This window comes from Miniopterus natalensis, chromosome 10, assembly GCF_054644295.1.
Source record: "Miniopterus natalensis isolate mMinNat1 chromosome 10, mMinNat1.hap1, whole genome shotgun sequence".
NCBI classification, from domain to species: domain Eukaryota; kingdom Metazoa; phylum Chordata; class Mammalia; order Chiroptera; family Miniopteridae; genus Miniopterus; species Miniopterus natalensis.
The window spans coordinates 3,016,394-3,032,579 of record NC_142090.1 but is presented as its reverse complement, the minus strand read 5'-3'; the positions used below and the strand labels follow the sequence as shown (position 1 = coordinate 3,032,579).

At 61.3% G+C, this 16,186-nt stretch overlaps 2 protein-coding genes across 2 annotated transcripts; one reads left to right on the top strand and one right to left on the bottom strand.

Annotated features, from left to right (window-relative positions):
- The first annotated feature begins 1,139 nt into the window (after positions 1-1,139).
- CHPF2 (chondroitin polymerizing factor 2) lies at positions 1,140-5,725 on the top strand. Its single transcript, XM_016196963.2, has 4 exons — positions 1,140-1,418; positions 2,060-2,624; positions 3,298-3,480; positions 4,124-5,725. Exons 1-4 carry the CDS (start codon positions 1,159-1,161, stop codon positions 5,429-5,431), a joined length of 2,316 nt encoding a protein of 771 aa, XP_016052449.1. The 5' UTR covers positions 1,140-1,158; the 3' UTR covers positions 5,432-5,725.
- Positions 5,695-15,215, bottom strand: SMARCD3 (SWI/SNF related BAF chromatin remodeling complex subunit D3). The gene is made up of 13 exons (XM_087820920.1): positions 15,099-15,215; positions 12,031-12,242; positions 10,267-10,309; positions 9,415-9,537; positions 9,173-9,295; positions 8,590-8,685; positions 8,324-8,425; positions 7,936-8,097; positions 6,980-7,077; positions 6,687-6,822; positions 6,308-6,430; positions 6,089-6,190; positions 5,695-5,873 (listed from the first exon to the last, which is right to left on the bottom strand). The coding sequence occupies exons 1-13, from the start codon at positions 15,174-15,176 to the stop codon at positions 5,820-5,822; spliced, it is 1,452 nt and encodes a 483-aa protein (XP_087677046.1). The 5' UTR covers positions 15,177-15,215; the 3' UTR covers positions 5,695-5,819.
- Between the last annotated feature and the right edge of the window lie 971 nt (positions 15,216-16,186).

The following is a 16,186-nucleotide window of genomic DNA, read 5'->3' as shown; positions in this document are numbered from 1 at the left end:
CCGCGGAGGGACTTGAGCTCCGGGTCTTTGCGCTCCTCTCCCAGTCCCGCCGCCGCCGCCGCCGGTGCAGCCGGAGCCGAGCCCCCCGGCCCTCGACGGCTCCGTGACGCAGCCGGTTTTATTTCTGCTTTGAGACTAACGGCTCACAGTCGCTGTGCGCCTTCATTTCAGGACTAGAACCGGCCTGTGGTCGCTGAGGCCGAGCCGCAGGGGGGCGCCGGCCTGGCCCGGGCGCAGCCGCGGGCGCCGGGCCTCGGCCTCCGTCTCCAGGATCCCTGCGCCTCCTTCCCGGCGGCCTCCCGTCCGCGCCGTTTGGTTTGGGTACCCGGGGCCCTGGTAAAACCAGACGCCGAGTCGCTCCTCCGCACCGGAGTTGCTGTCATTTTCCTCCTGCCTCTGGGCGCCTGGGGTTGGAAGGATGTCCTGCAAAATGGCTCCATCGGCCGCCACCTTCCTCTGAGAGGCGCTCAGGGCCCGCGCGCCCTGTCCGCCCACCTCATTTGGTGGGTGACAGGCCAGGGGCTCCCTCACCGCTCCTGACTGGGAGGAGGGGTTGCTCCAGCCCTGCGTTTCCTTAACACTCGGGAGGAGAGTAGAAAGAGGCCCTGATCCCTTTGAATTGAGTAAGAATCGTGCCGGAGCCAGGCGCTCTTGGGAGAGCCCTCCCGAGGCCGCTCCTCCAGTAGGGGTCCCTGTTCTGATGAAGCATGTGCTGTTCCCCTAACCGCCGCTTTATCAGTTGCTGCTGGCTCTTGACTTAGTCTACAGATGTGTGTAGTCCCCCTTTTTTGGGGGGGCGGTTCAGTTTGGCAGGAGTGAGCTTTGTTTCCTCCCCTTTCTACTGAGAGACAGACCCCAAGCCATTAGTGGGTGAAATTGATTCTAATATTTATTACCATCTGGACTGAGGGTTAGATCTGACAACACTCTGACGGCTGAAGGAAGGCCAGGCAGGCAGGATTGTGAAGACGGGACAGCCCAGCTTACTGGGGATGCTGGGCCTGGAGGCAAACGCTGCCTTGCTCTGTTGCTGACCTCATCGACCCCAGGTCCCCTGGTTAAAACTGCATGCATACTACTGGCCTGGCACCCATCCACCCACGGAGCGATCCCTGAGGCTGTGCCCTCTGGGGCACGAGCACGGCAGGGCCAGCCACCATGAGACTGAGTTCCCTGTTGGCTCTGCTGCGACCGGCACTGCCACTCATCTTGGGGCTGTCTCTGGGATGCAGCCTGAGCCTCTTGCGGGTTTCCTGGATCCAGGGTGAGGGAGAAGACCCCTGTGTAGAGGCTGTGGGGGAACCAGGAGGGCCGCAGAATCCTGACTCAAGACCTGGGCTCGACCAAAGTGATGAGTTCAAACCCCGGATTGTCCCCTACTACAGGGATCCCAACAAGCCTTACAAGAAGGTGCTCAGGTGAGAGCTGCGCACGGGCATAGTCCCCCGACCCCAGGTTAGGGCTGCTCTAAGTCCTTGCCTCTGCCTTCACTGGTGATCCGTGTTGGGCTCCTTGGAGCAATTCTTACCAGCCTGGTTTGTTCTCTTCCTACTCAGTCTAAGAAAGTCTCATCCATTGGTGTTCCATGTTTTTTTATTTTATTTTATGTTTTTATTGATTTCAGAAAGAGAAAGGGAGAAAGAGCTAGAAACATGAGCTAGAAACATCAATGATGAGAGTCATTTATTGGCTGCCTCCTGCTGGGGATCGAGCCTACAACCTGGCATGTCCCCTGAGCAGGAATCGAACCTCGATCTCCTGGACCCTAGGTCGATGCTCAGCCACTGAGCCACGCCAGCTAGGCAGGTGTTCGATGTTCTTAAATAGGGTAGGAATCGCATCTACTTCATCTAATCCATCATTAGTAGACCCCTCTCCAAATCATTTCCAGTGTCAGCTGTTCAGAGGATGCTCACTCCAGGAGCTAGTTAATATTGATGAGGAGCCTCTTCTCTTTTCTCACCTCCAGCTCACTCATTCCTAGGGGGCTGTATATGCTGGACAAGCTGGGTTCCTAGAGATGAGGGGGTTGACCCTTGATGTGTTGGTCTCTCCACAGGACGCGGTACATCCAGACAGAGCTGGGCTCTCGGGAGCGGCTGCTGGTGGCTGTCCTGACTTCCCGGGCCACGCTGTCCACTCTGGCTGTGGCTGTGAACCGCACGGTGGCCCACCACTTCCCTCGATTACTCTACTTCACTGGGCAGCGAGGGGCCCGGGCTCCTGCAGGGATGCAGGTTGTATCTCATGGGGACGAGCGACCAGCCTGGCTCATGTCAGAGACTCTGCGCCACCTTCACACACACTTTGGGGCCGACTACGACTGGTTCTTCATCATGCAGGATGACACGTATGTGCAGGCACCCCGCCTGGCGGCCCTTGCTGGCCACCTCAGCATCAACCAGGACCTGTACTTGGGCCGGGCGGAGGAGTTCATTGGCGCGGGCGAGCAGGCCCGGTACTGCCATGGGGGCTTTGGCTACCTGCTGTCACGGAGTCTCCTGCTTCGACTGCGGCCCCATTTGGATGGCTGCCGAGGGGACATTCTCAGTGCCCGTCCTGACGAGTGGCTTGGCCGCTGCCTCATCGACACTCTGGGTATCGGCTGTGTCTCCCAGCACCAGGTGACAGCCCTTTCAAGTCAGTCCTGGTCCCTGACAACTGTAGTAGTGGCTGAGGAATTGGTCTCCAGGCTGGTTGCTGCGTGCTCCTTCCCAGCAGCACCTCAGGGTGGGGCCGCTGGTTTGCCCTTTACAGACGCAGAGTGTCCCCCTGGCTCCCCTGCTCACCTTGGGCAGTCTTAGGCCCTGGGGGCTGTCAGAAGTGGCATCTTGTCAGGGACCCTGTGAGCAAGTCATAAAGGTGCCCCCTATTCATCAGTCCTCTGCCCATCTGCTCCAACCTTCCATCCCCTCCCCCGACACACGCACAGTTGTGATCTGGGAATGTTCTAGAGATGGCCACTCTCCTGCAGAAGTGAGTTAATCCCTGTTCTAGCCCCGAAAGCTGCCCTCTCGGGGCCTGGAGAAGAGGGGATGAAGCCGGCATCTTAGGAGTACTTGCTGGCTCATTCCCTGGGGAAACTGGGGTTTTCTGGGGAAGAGAGCACCCTTAGTTGCCAACTGAACATTCTTCCAAAATCCTGTGGTGAGAGTGAGGCCAAGGTTAAGGGGACGCTGGACTGAGCTCCCGCTTCCTCCGTCCTTCCTCTGCAGCAGCAGTCCTAGGGGTGAATGCTGTGTTTAGTCAGGGCTGGTTGGGTCGTGTGGCATTGATTGGTCTGATTGGTTCCTCTAGGGTCAGCAGTATCGCTCATTTGAACTGGCCAAAAATAGAGACCCTGAGAAGGAGGGGAGCTCGGCCTTCCTGAGTGCCTTTGCAGTGCACCCCGTCTCTGACGGGACCCTCATGTACCGACTGCACAAGCGCTTCAGCACTCTGGAACTGGAGCGGGCGTACAGCGAAATAGAGCAACTGCAGGTGAGCTGAGCTGGCCGGAGCAAGCAGCTGAGAGGGACTGCTAGCGGGGTAGAGAGAGGCTGACCGAACCCACATGTAAAGCAGCTCCAGAGAGAAGGGGCTCTGGGTCCAGGTCAATCATCAGAGGAGCTCCTGGAGACACTTGGGTGCAGTCAGAAGGGTTTGCAGGTGAACTGCGGGCCAGGGCTCGGTATAGTGCATAGAATTGTTTTAGCTCCTCTCCAGTAGCTCCTCTGCACCAAGGAGGCAACAACCCCAAAGTCCCCTAATCTCTAGCACTGTCCTTAAAAAACCCAAGGGAAGAAGATTCTAGTTGATTGTGGGATTGTCAGAGGTGGAGTACAGGTGAACACAAAGGCCCCATTCTCAGGAGGATGGGAGTACTTTGGGTTTGGAAGGGGGAGGCTGCCGAGCTTCATATTTCGGGATGCTTTAATGTCTGCCAGATCACTCCCCCCCCCTCCCTCCCAGGCCTCCTCACTGCACTTGTGTAAGGAGGTGTCTACTGTGCCTTTATAGATGAAGGATGTAAGGTACAGGGAGTTGAGTGATTAGCCAAGGGGCACCCCACTAAGTGTCAGGGCCGAGCTCAGAGCCCAGGACTACCTAGCTGGGCACTAACTGTGTGTCCCTCCCACCCTAGGCTCAGATCCGGAACCTGACTGTGCTGACCCCCGAGGGGGAGGCAGGGCTGAGCTGGCCTGTGGGACTCCCTGCACCATTCACACCACGCTCCCGGTTTGAGGTGCTGGGCTGGGACTACTTCACAGAGCAGCACACCTTCTCCTGTGCAGATGGGGCGCCCAAGTGCCCGCTGCAAGGCGCCAGCCGGGCTGATGTGGGTGACGCTGTGGAGACGGCTCTGGAGCAGCTGAATCGGCGCTATCAGCCCCGGCTCCGCTTCCAGAAGCAGCGGCTGCTCAATGGCTACCGGCGCTTTGACCCTGCACGGGGCATGGAGTACACCCTGGACCTGCTGCTGGAAGCTGTCACGCAGCGTGGGCACCGGCGGGCCCTGGCCCGCAGGGTCAGCCTGCTGCGGCCACTGAGTCGAGTGGAAATCCTGCCTATGCCCTACGTGACCGAAGCCACCCGCGTGCAGCTGGTGCTGCCGCTCCCGGTGGCTGAAGCTGCTGCGGCCCCTGCTTTCCTCGAGGCCTTTGCTGCCAGCGTTCTGGAGCCACGCGAGCACGCGCTGCTCACCCTCTTACTGGTCTACGGGCCGCGGGAAGGTGGCCGGGGGGCCCTGGACCCGTTTCTCGGGGTGAAGGCTTCAGCAGCAGAGTTAGAGCGCAGATACCCTGGGACGAGGCTGGCCTGGCTCGCAGTGCGGGCCGAGGCCCCTTCCCAGGTGCGGCTCATGGACGTGGTGTCTAAGAAGCACCCAGTGGACACACTCTTCTTCCTCACCACCGTGTGGACCCGGCCTGGGCCGGAGGTGCTCAACCGCTGCCGCATGAATGCCATCTCTGGCTGGCAGGCCTTCTTCCCCGTACACTTCCAGGAGTTTCACCCCGCCCTGGCACCGCAGAGGTCTCCCCCAGGACCCCCGGGGGCTGGCCCTGACCCCCCGTCCCCTCCTGGTGCTGACCCTGCCCGGGGGGCTCCCGGAGGAGGCCGTTTTGACCGCCAGGCTTCCGCGGAGGGCTGCTTCTACAACGCCGACTACCTGGCGGCCCGCGCGCGGCTGGCTGCTGAACTGGCGGGCCAGGAAGAGGAGGAAGCCCTGGAGGGGCTGGAGGTGATGGATGTGTTCCTCCGGTTCTCAGGGCTCCACCTCTTCCGCGCCGTGGAGCCAGGGCTGGTGCAGAAGTTCTCCCTGCGGGACTGCAGCCCTCGGCTCAGCGAGGAACTCTACCACCGCTGCCGCCTGAGCAACCTGGAGGGGCTGGCGGGCCGCGCCCAGCTCGCCATGGCCCTGTTTGAGCAGGAGCAGGGCAACAGCACCTAGCGCCCGACCTGCCGCACGTGGCTCCCCTTTCTGCCTGGGCCCCGGGAGGGCCGGGCAAGACGGATGGACAGATGGAGAGCTTGTGGCTGTATTTTTTTAATAAGAAAATGTGATTAAAAGTGTCTTCTGCCAAAGTGTTTTTAGGTCTAGGGAAACGGAGTCAGGAGGAGAATCTGAGGGAGGGGCTGGGGAGTTTTCCCAGAGGGACCCACTGCCGCCCCCCTCCTCCTCTCTCCCAGTTGCCAAAGACCACACAGCTGCTATCAGATGAATGACCTTTAATCCAGTTCCCCGCCTCACCCGCGGGCAGGCAGGCAGGCGGGCGGCAGAGGGTGATGGCAGAGCCCTGGGGGACCGGGTGGCGGGCCGGTGCTCTTTCACAGGGCTCCTAGGTGTTACGCACCACCAGGGACTGCTCCAGCTCCTGCCTGCGCTGCTGGATCTTTAGAGAAAGCAGCAGGAGCAGGGTTACGGTGTTGCTGGTGAGTGACAGGACGACCCCAGCCACCCACCACCCTCCTGTGAAGACCACCTGGGAGCAGAGAGGGCTCCCATGAGGTGAGGGGCATGGCGGAGTGGCAAGGGCACTGACGAGGCTAAAGAGGGAGGTTTCTCTGAGTGAGGAGGGGGGCCTGAGGTGCCCGGGCCCCTTCACACCTTGCAGTAGAAGTAGCGGCTGACGGCTTCCTGGGACCAGGGCTGGTGGTAGAACTCAGCCCGGCGCTCCTCCTCAGGGTTGCCTGCCACGTCTGTCATCACCTGGGAGGGAGCAGTGGGGTCAGCCCTGAGCCTGGCCCCCTCTAGCCCCTGTGTACAACCTTTACTGTCTTCCTGCTATGCTTGTCTCCCATCCAGTGCTCCCCGAGTCCCCTTCACCTTGAGGTCCCGGCTCTGGGAGCAGAGCAGGTCTTGGATGTAGCCTTTGGGGTCTCTGGAGAAGCTTAGCATGAAGTCCCTCTGGATCTTGAGCTGGTTTATGGACTCAATCGTCTCATGGATCTACAGGTAGAAAGACAGACGCTTTCACCTGGCCCTGGTGATATGGGAGAGGAGGGGAAGGAGGGAGGCGAGTGGGGGAGGGACTGCTGCCGTCCCTTTGAAGAACAGTCCCTGGGGCCCCCATGCCTCTGCAGTCCCAGGGAAGGGGGGTGCTTATGTCCTTCATCTCTCCGTAGGCCCATGCTTGTGTCTGCTCTGTCTGTTCTCTGTCATTTCTGGGTTCACATCCCACTGCAGTTCTGGGCTCTGGCCCCACCTTACTGTCCAGAGCGCTGATCTCCTGCTGGTTGGCCGTGGACAGGAGGAAGCTGCTCATCTGCCCCTTCAGTGGCTCCTCCACCTCCACGTCAATGTCATAGCACGCCGTCTTCTTCTGGTCCGACGGGTCCACGCTGCCAGGAAGTCCAGCCCGTGGTGTTCACCTGCCCCCAGAGAGGCTAAGGGCCCCGGGGGCAGATGCAGTGGGGAGGGAGGGGGCATGGGGATGGGAGGGACAGGGAGGGCAGAACCCAAGGAATCCCAAGTTTGAAGAGCAAGCCGGGATCTCACCTGATGACGTGGTTGATGACAATTGGGTCAGGGGGCAACAGCAGAGCTGTGAGGCGCTGGGGAATCTCAGAAAACTTCAGCCGGGGACAATCAAAAATCTGAAGGGGCGGGGAGAGGGCAGGAAGGTCACTCTTTTGTTCACAGTTCTAGACCCTTCCATTCTGGAAAGTCCACAGGAAGCCGGGAGCAAGTCTGACTCCTCAGTGTTCAGGGGGCTGGGACTCAGGGTCCTGCAGGCTGGTGTGGTGCAGTGGGATGGTTGAGAATGGGCCCTGGGTCAGCCTGCCTAGGTACAAATCCTGCTCGCACCACTTACTATGCAGCCTGAGCAAGTTAGGTAACAACTCAGGCCTCCGTTTCTTCATCTCTATAATGGGGCTAATAGCAGTGCCTCTCTCTCAGGGCTGCGGTGAGCATTCAGTGAATCAGTGCACACACAGTGCTTGGAACATGCCTGCCTGGCACACAGTACGTGCTCAATAAACACCAACTGTTCTCCTAACTCCTCAGGTCTATCTGCTGTATTTATTTAAAATTTATTAATAATATTCTCTACTTTGGTAGAAATTTTGTCAAATCCCTTTCGTAGTGATTTGATTTTTCTAACTGCCCAGTGGGTTACATGGGACAGATAAGCAACAAGGCTCAGAATGGCCACATAACACCCGGAGTCGGGGCCCAGGGCTAGAACGCAGGGATCCAGCTCCAGGTGCCGAGAATATTACATTCCCGAGAGCTTTGCGGGGTCCCAGATCTCCCTGGCCTGGGGTGGTTCAAATGCAGCACCGAGCTATGCCACGGCAGAGCCCGGACTAGGGCCCAGGTCTCTGGCTCCGAGACAGTGACTGTAGGTTCTGGCACTTGGGGAGCCAGCAGATAGGGTGGTGGTACCTTAGTAGAGGCGCTTTCCCTACCAGTGACTCTGCCTGCTCCCCACGTGCCTGGGGTCAGGGTACCTGCTGGAAATACTTGTCCCCGTTGATATACTCCTTGTCATGTGAGTCCTGCAGCCGGTTGGTCTTCACATACTGCCACAGGGCCTGGACAATGGCCGAGCGGCTCTGTGTGTGCAAGCCCAGCAGCCGGGCCAGGCGGGGATCCAGTTTGAACTGGGGAGGCTGGGAAGAGGTGACCATGAAAATCAGGGAGTGGGAAGAGCTCAGGGCCGGACAGCTTGGGACTGGAGTGGAAGGCGGACGGGGGGGCACATGGTGACTGGGCTCCTTGGAAACGTGCTTCTGGAGAAGGGTGGTGGTGAGGATGGGTCTCTCGCCCACCCTGTCCAGGAGGAAGGGCGTGGGGGCCGGGGCCTCATGGGGTCTGCAGGTGGGGACTGGCACGGACCTGGTAGTCCAGCATGAGGAGCAGCGTGCAGCGCACACTCAGGTCCCCCGGCCTTTTCACCTGGAACCCATCCGTCTCCTGGGTGGTGGGTGTCCGGTGCCACTGTCCAGGGGAAAAGCACCAGGTCACACCACAGGCCCCTCTGGGCTGGTGGGGCCTCGGACTCTAGGGTGGTCCCTGGTGCAAATCTGTGCAGCTGAGGGGACTGGGGGCCTGGGGCCTGTGGAAGGGTGGACGTGCTCGGGCAAGTGGGGTCTGGGTCTTACCTCAACTAGGTGGTTGTCAGGCCCATAGAGGTCTTTGTCCAGCTCAATGACCAAACTCTTGAAGAAGGAAGAGAACTTTCGCTTCTGCTTGCTGGGCTGTGGGGGAAGAACGGACCGTGGGGGCAGAACCGGGGCTGTGGGGGCAGAGTGAGTTGGGAGGGGGTGGGGCTGGTTGGGTAGGGCCGCATGGTTAGAAGCAGGCCTCTGCACCCCGGATGTCTCTCTAGGTCACCCACCCCTGAGCAGGGCTGACTCCCTAATCCTCAGCGCAAACATCTAGTTCTGCCCGGTCGGCGTGGCTCAGCGGCGGAGCGTCGACCTAGGATCTGGGGGATTGTGGTTCGATTCCTGCTCAGGGCACAGGCCCGGATTGCAGGCTTGATCCCCAGAAGGGGGTGTGCAGGAGGCAGCTGATCAATGACTCTCTCATCATTGATGTTTCTATGTTTCTCTCTCCCTCTCCCTTCCTCTCTCTGAAATCAATAAAAAATATATTTTTAAAAACCAAAAACATCTAGCTCTGTCCTAAGCCCAGCCCCATACCCACCCCAGGACACCTGGAGAGACCTGGGCCAGGACGTACGTCATCCAGGAGCTTCCCCTCTACCCGCAGCTCCCAGGAGGCGATGCTGCCATCCGAATCCTCGGCGTCTGGCTTCGCAGGGTTAAAAGTGTTGGAGATATAAAGGCGCAGCTTCCGCTTTTGCTGCAGAAATAAAGAGTGTTCCACAAAGCAAACACCGTGTGCCCACCCCCAGGGCAACCCCGCCTCTCCATTCTGGGAACAGGACATCAAGCCCTCCTCCCACCCCCAAACCAAGGCACCTTCATGGGCCTCTTCAGAGCCTCCTGGATGTCCACCCGCTTCCGCATGATGGTCTGATCCAGTTTCCTCTCAAACGCCAGGAGGTCCATATAGGCCTGGGACTCGGGGACCAGCTCCCGGATCTGGAAGAAGAGGAGGGCTGGGAACCAGGGGCTCAGCCAGCCTTGGAGGTGGCATCTGTGTGGGTGATGTGATCCCGGGGTACACAGAGATGGAGGGGAGCGGGCCGGTTCCGGGACTTTGAGAACGAGCACGGGCCCTCTCCCCAGGACTCCGCATCCCCCAGTAGCGGCCTCGTGTGTAGGGGTAAAAACTGCTTCTCCCTCTAGGGAGACCCATGCACTTCATCGCCAGGGGAGGCCAGAGCCACCATGGAGCCCAACAAACTCTGGGGCTTCACCTCCTCCTGTCCTTTCCTTTGTCACACAGCCTCTGGGCTTTCCTTGGGTGTCTGGAAAGTGGCTAGGACCTCGGGGTCCCTGAGACGATTAGGGGATGCGGTTGCTTGCCTCTGCCCTGGTACCTCACCCAGTCACCCCGAGTGATGTCTACACCATGCTATCCCCCTGCCCCGCTCGGTATGTCTTCAGACCACTGGAATTCAGTCCACCGCACCCCAGGCCCAGGATGCCACCCCTTATGGTTCTGTGCCTTCTCCCCGCCCCACCCCCTCCCTCTGGCCTGGGGAGCCTCACTTCTTAATTAGCTTTTTTAAACAAAAAGTAAAAGTGACCGTGTCCTCTGAAGCTCTGCTCCTTAGGGGGGAGGGAAGACAAATGAAGTGGGGGGGGGAGAAGGAGGTGGGGCAGCAAGGGGTGGGGGGGCTGGGGGCTGCTGTGAACGGCACTTACCCTTTGAGGGAGGATTTTGTCAGCCATCTTCCTCCTCTTGGCACTGTACATTTTTTAAAGAAAAAAACAGGTTACCATGGCGACAGATCTGGGAGTAACGAGGCCACCTGCTAAATTATCCCGACATCTCCTCCCGCCTGGCTGGGGTTCCCACAGCCCACTCCTCTGCCCACCCAAGGGGCTATGACAGGGGTGTGTGACATCGGGGCTCTGTCTTCTCGCGGGGAGCAGAGGTGGCCCCATCCCTTCTCCGGCCTGGGAACCCCCTTCTGCCCCACCACATCCTTAGGGCCAGACAAATGTAGACTTAGGAGGGGTTGGGGTGGGGGAGCTGCAGAGGTAGGTGTTCGGGGGGGGGGAAGCTGGGAAGGAGAGAGGCCAGAGGAGAGGGAGGCCGGCTCCTGAGGACTTTCCCGTGATGCTAAGCTGGGGTGCACCGTCCAACGGAGGGGAGGCGACCCCCTGACACCAACCCTTGGAGCAGGAGGTGATGGTGTGAAGCTGGTGAGGATTGCACCCCTGCCACCCTGGGCTTGGAAGGAGACGCTGACAGACAGAGGGTGCTCGTGCCCTTGGACCACCTGCCAGCAGGGTGCAGGGACACACCCATAAGGACCCAGTGTGTGGGGGGGGACATTCTCCTGTGGGACGTAACTTCTGGGTGGAATTGGGCTCCTCCTGATCCACTAGCTGCTTCTGACTCCCAAAAGCACCCCAGAAAATCCTGGGCGAGTTGAGATTAGAGCCCAGCCTAACGGATGGCTCTATACTGCCCCCATGTGGTGTTCTCAACCACTGCCCCTCCCTGTCCAAAAATCTATTCTGAGGCCAGGCAAGCAGCTTGAGTGAAAGGTCTGACTTGTTTTGAACAAAGTATCTATGTGAAACTCTCCATTGATACAAAATAAATCAGGGATTTGTTAACTATATAACAAGGCGACTCACTCTGCAAAAGAATTCGTTGTAGGGTTCCTACAAACGAAATTTTCCTTGACGTGTAAAAAATATTTAATAATGAGGTAAAATCCCTATTACACATTTTACAGGACCCCATCTGGTGAGCAAAGGGAAGCATGTGTGTTTGGCTAGGTAGTGAAACCCAAAGGGGCATCTCTCTTGTCAGGCACCAGCAGGGGCTTTGGGGATGCCACCAGCTGGCCCCAACAGGGAAATGGGCGGGCGCCTGGTGGCTTGGGGGCAGACCCGGTCCAGGGGACCGATTAGGACGGCTCTCCAACCTCTGAGTGCGTCAGAATCACCTGAGAGCAGGACTGGGCCGAAGACACCCCACCCCACCCCCACCCCAACAGGGCAAATGCCCAAGCTACTCTCACCCTCACCCCACCCCACCCCACCCCCCAAACAGGGATTCAGATTTCCAAGATCTGGATTGGGGCTTTGAAACAGTCAAGCCAGGGAATTCTGGGGAAGGTGCACCGGACAACCACACTTTGAGAAACACAGTCCCAAAGCTCTGCTCTCAGTCCTTCTGCCAGCACCCCCCCACCCCCCACCCCCCCAATCCCCAAGACGGAGGCATCATCCAGAACCAGGGAACAAGGGCTGGAGCACTTGACAACGAGAAGGGCGCGACGGCTGCGGCTCGTCTACGGTGGGCACACAAAGGAACCAGAGCGGTGCCCCCTCGGCCACCTCTCCAGAGGGCATCCCTCCCAGGACGGCTCGCCGCCTGCCGAGCGCTCCTCCCCGCCCCGGCCCGCCCCGGCCCTGCGGCCCGCCCCCTCCGCGCTGGGCCCCACTCACCTGCGGCTCCGCGCGGGGGCGGTGGGCACCGGCTGGCCCTGGCTCTGGGCCTGGCTCTGGCCGGGCGGGGGCGCTGCTCGCTTGCGGGCGGGCTCCATGCCCGCGGGGGCCAGGCCGGGTCGCACGGCGGGGCTGCCCATGTACGGGGAGCCCGGGGGGCCCATGGGCGCCCCCTGGTGGGGCATCCGGGCTCCAGACGGCATCCCGGGGCGCTGGGGTGGGGGTGGGGGGGGGTGACGGGGGTGAAGCAGAAACAGGCGCCCGCCGGTCAGACCGGGGCCGGGCTCCAGGCGCGGTGAGCCGCGTCTCCCCCGCCCCAAACCCCCGCCGGTGACCCCGCTGCAGCCGGAGTGAACGAGGGTGGGAGGGGCAGGGGCGCCCGAGCCGCGCGGCGCTGGCAGAGGGGGCTTCGCGCGTCGCTGCAGGAAGCTAACTGAAGCCAGGCAACTGCGCGGGGGCATTGCCAGCTTCGGATTTGCGGAAGGTACCGCGAAAATGAATATTCATGGCGCCTTTCAACCTCTTCAAAGGATGTGCACGCGCCCAGGCTCCCCTGAAAGGCAGACCGCGAGGGCCCTTCCATCCCCGCTTGACAGATGAGGCAACCGCGGCTCAAGGAGAAAAGCGACCTAGCCAAGGTCACACAGCTCCTCCCGGCAAAGGCGGCGCCGAGCAGCGGGTTCCGGCTTCCCCGAGGTCGGGGGCTGAGCTCCCCGCTGGGCCTCCTGCAGGCCCCTCTTCCCATTCATTCCCCGGTTCCTGCGCAGTCCTGCCTGGCACTCGCCCCTCCCCCCCACCCCCTCTTCTCTCTGGGGCCCTGCTTTTGACCCCCTCAGCCCCAACGTCTACCCCCTTCCAAACTTCCATTCCTGGGGGCTACGCTGACTCCGCCCACCTCCCCAATTTGCTCCCAAGGTGAAGGCAACCTGGGAGGCTGAGGTCAAACCCCACCAGGATGCTCTGATGGGGGGGGGGAGCCTGCTGTAGGTGGGCAGCCCAGAGGGCTTGGGTAAGGTCAGAAACAGCACACATTTCCTCTTACATTCATCTTTCCTTCCGGTCGGCCTGAATCACCAGGGACGGTCTCATTGTACAGGCCTCCTGTACTTCCCACCCCACCCCAGCGAGGTCACAGTCGGGGTTCAAAGGGGGCGATGGAGAGATGAGGGAGGGGTATTCCCTTGACACTCTCCAGGTGCTCAGGCGGGATGCAGGTGAGATGCAAATGCACCGAGCGAAGTGTCCCACGGACTTTTTAAACCTCACTGGTCCAGATTCCAGAACAGATTGGGGAGGGCCGGAGGGGTTGTAACGCGGAGGCTGAGTGGGATGTGGACTGGGACTAGGAGAGCAGGAGGAACACTAGAGAGCCAGGGATGCAGCCCCAGGGCCCGGTTATCATTTAAATACTACCACTTTACCCCCAGGAGTGCAGCTGCCCCCGGGCACAAGGAGGAGCCCTGCCCCCCAGCTTGGTGGATCCCTCCTAACTGCCAACTCTCCCTCCAGCCCAGCACTGTGTCTAACCCTAACCCCCAGCCAGCCAGCTGTCTCCGTCCATGTCTTCCCACAGTGAAACCTGCCTGTCCATGTGTCTGCCTCCCCCACCCACCTGACCCTGTCACTCACTCCTCCAGGGTGACGGCCCAGAATGGAGCCCAGGCCGGCCATCCATTCCCCACCAGCACAGATGGGGCTCTGGGAGCGGGGCTCACAGCCACTCAAAAACTGAAGCTCTAAGTTCACCAAATTAAAAAAAAAAAAAAAAAAAGAAAGAAAAAGAAATCCACAAGTGTAGCCTTTCTCCCTCCTCGATGGGTTTTTTCAAGGGGACTCCCCCAAACAGCAAGGTTAGGGCTGGTAACTCCGCTGACCATCACAAGCACCCCTGGGAAGTTATCCCAGAGATTCGGGCTGGACGACAGTCTACCCCAAGGAAGCCCATTTTCCTTATGAGCTACTCGCCCATTTATCAAGGTCAGTAATACTTGCTGATCTGCTAAAGAGGCCCCAGAGAGCTGTGGTGGCCACCAGGGCCACACACACACACACACCCGCCCCCTGTGAAGGGCCAAGATTCTAGGGACTCTGGCCTCCCTCGCTGAGAACATGCCTTCCCTGGGGTCAGAACCAAATTTGGCCATGGTAAACCTGACTGCTTCTTCCGTCCCCGGCTCCAACCCCAGCACCCACCCCAAGTTCTGGAGCCCCCTGCCTCTCCCATCCATCCGCCCTCCACACCTGTCCCAACCTGGCCCCTGCTGCCTCAGGATGAGGCTCCCATGGCCCTCAGGTGGCCCTGGGCTCCCTGGGGCTCCCGGTGCGCCTCCCGAGCCTGCTCTTGGCAGGGCATCACCGCCCTGCCCCTTTGGCCTCTAGGCCTCACTCCCTGGCTCCAGCCCTCCCTTCACACCTTTGAGGCATTAAGGACATCAGCTATTTGGCGGCCGAGCCTGCCAAGGGGATCCTCAGACCCCTTAATTTGGGGTCTGCCTGACCCTGAAGGCAGAGGCCACCAGCAGAGCCCCGGAAAGCCCTCCTGATGGGATGCAGAGGCTGTTCGGCCAGAGAGCTTCCCGCTCCCGGCGCCTCCAGGGGTCACCTGCTCCCCGCTCCCACAGACACCATCAGAGAGACACTCTGGCAACCCGGGGACCAGGCAGCCCAGCCCATGCCGTGTCCCCCACCCCCACCCCACCCCCACCCCCCAGGGCAGGGGTAACCCCTGGGCCCACAGCGGGAAAGCACGGAAGAAAACGTGTCTGGCACACAGGGGGACCCCCCCCCGCTCGGGAGGGGGACAGTCCCCAAGTCCCACCCCCAGCCCCTGACATGAGCCCAGGCAAACGCCTCCCTGCTTCCCGCCCGGGCGCCCATCCCCGGCCGGCCGGCCGCCTGGCGACGTGTTCGGGCGCCCGCGCGCCCGCGCGCTCCCGGGGCCGGGCGGCGGGCCGTGGCGCCCCCTCTCGCCGGTGGGGGAGCGGGCGCCCCCCCGGCCCTCGCGGCCGGCCCTCCATTCAGCCCGAGCCAGCCAGCTCGCCCTCCCCCGCGAACTTTCCCCCACTCACCACCCCATGGACCAGAAACTCAAAAAGTTTGCTTTTCGTGGCTTTGCGCGCCCCTCCGGCAACTTCGTCCGCGGCCATCGGGGTGGGCTCGGCGGCTCCTCGCACTCTCTCTCTCTCTCTCTTCCTCTTTCTTTCCCTTTTCTGCCTTTTTTTTCCTCCAACTCTCCCCTCCGAGTCCTGCTGGGCGCTCTCACACTTCTACTCGAGCGGAGTGGGGAGGGGGCCCCTTCAGGGCTGCCCTGACGGCCCACGGCCCACGCCGCCGCCGCCCGCCCGCCGCCGCCGCCGCCGCCGCCGCCGCGGCTGCCGCATTCCTGCGCTGATAAGACAGAAATAGTCCGGCGGCCCGGGGTCTGCCTGCGGACTCGGCGGGGACAGACCAGCCTGCCTGTCCAACCCTCGCTGTCCAAACAGCGCAGATAAGCGGCCGGGCGCGCCGGCAGAGCGCGGCTCCCGGGCGCTGGGCGAGCGGGCACTGCCGCCTTGGCCGCCCGAGGGCCGCGGGAGGCGGCGCGGGGAGGGGGGGCGCGAGGGGAGGTGGCGGGGGGCTCGCCGGCCACCCGGCTCTCGCCACAAATAGTTTCTCGGTTAGGGAATCCGCCGGCAGGGCCAGGCAGGGAACAGTCAGTTCCAACTTTCCCCCAAGTGGCTCCTGCTGCATGTCTGAGGCCCTCTCCCCAGAGACCTGGCAGGCCAAGTAGGGAAACATTCGCGGGGAGGAATGGGGGGGCGGGGGGGAGGCCGAGCCGGGACGAGGCCTTCCTCCTGCGCCCGCGCCCGCGCCCGGCGGCCGCGGTGGGTGTGCCGGGGAGGCGGTGTCCCTCTGCGCCCGCGGATGTGTGCGCCCTTGTCTGCCCGCGAGGGTGTCTGCTGCGCCCTGGTGTGGGCACGGCGGGGGCGGGGGCGGGGGCGGGGGGCGGGGGTGTTTATGTGCGTGCACAGACACATGCCTTCTCTGTGTGCCTCCCTCCGCGGGCGCCGCGGGTGCGAGTGCGCGCGTGCGGGCGCGCGGGTGGCAGGACCTGGCCTGTGTCTCCCAGCTCCTGTGTGAGTCTATTTCTGGGTCTGTGAGTCTTTGTCTCTATGTG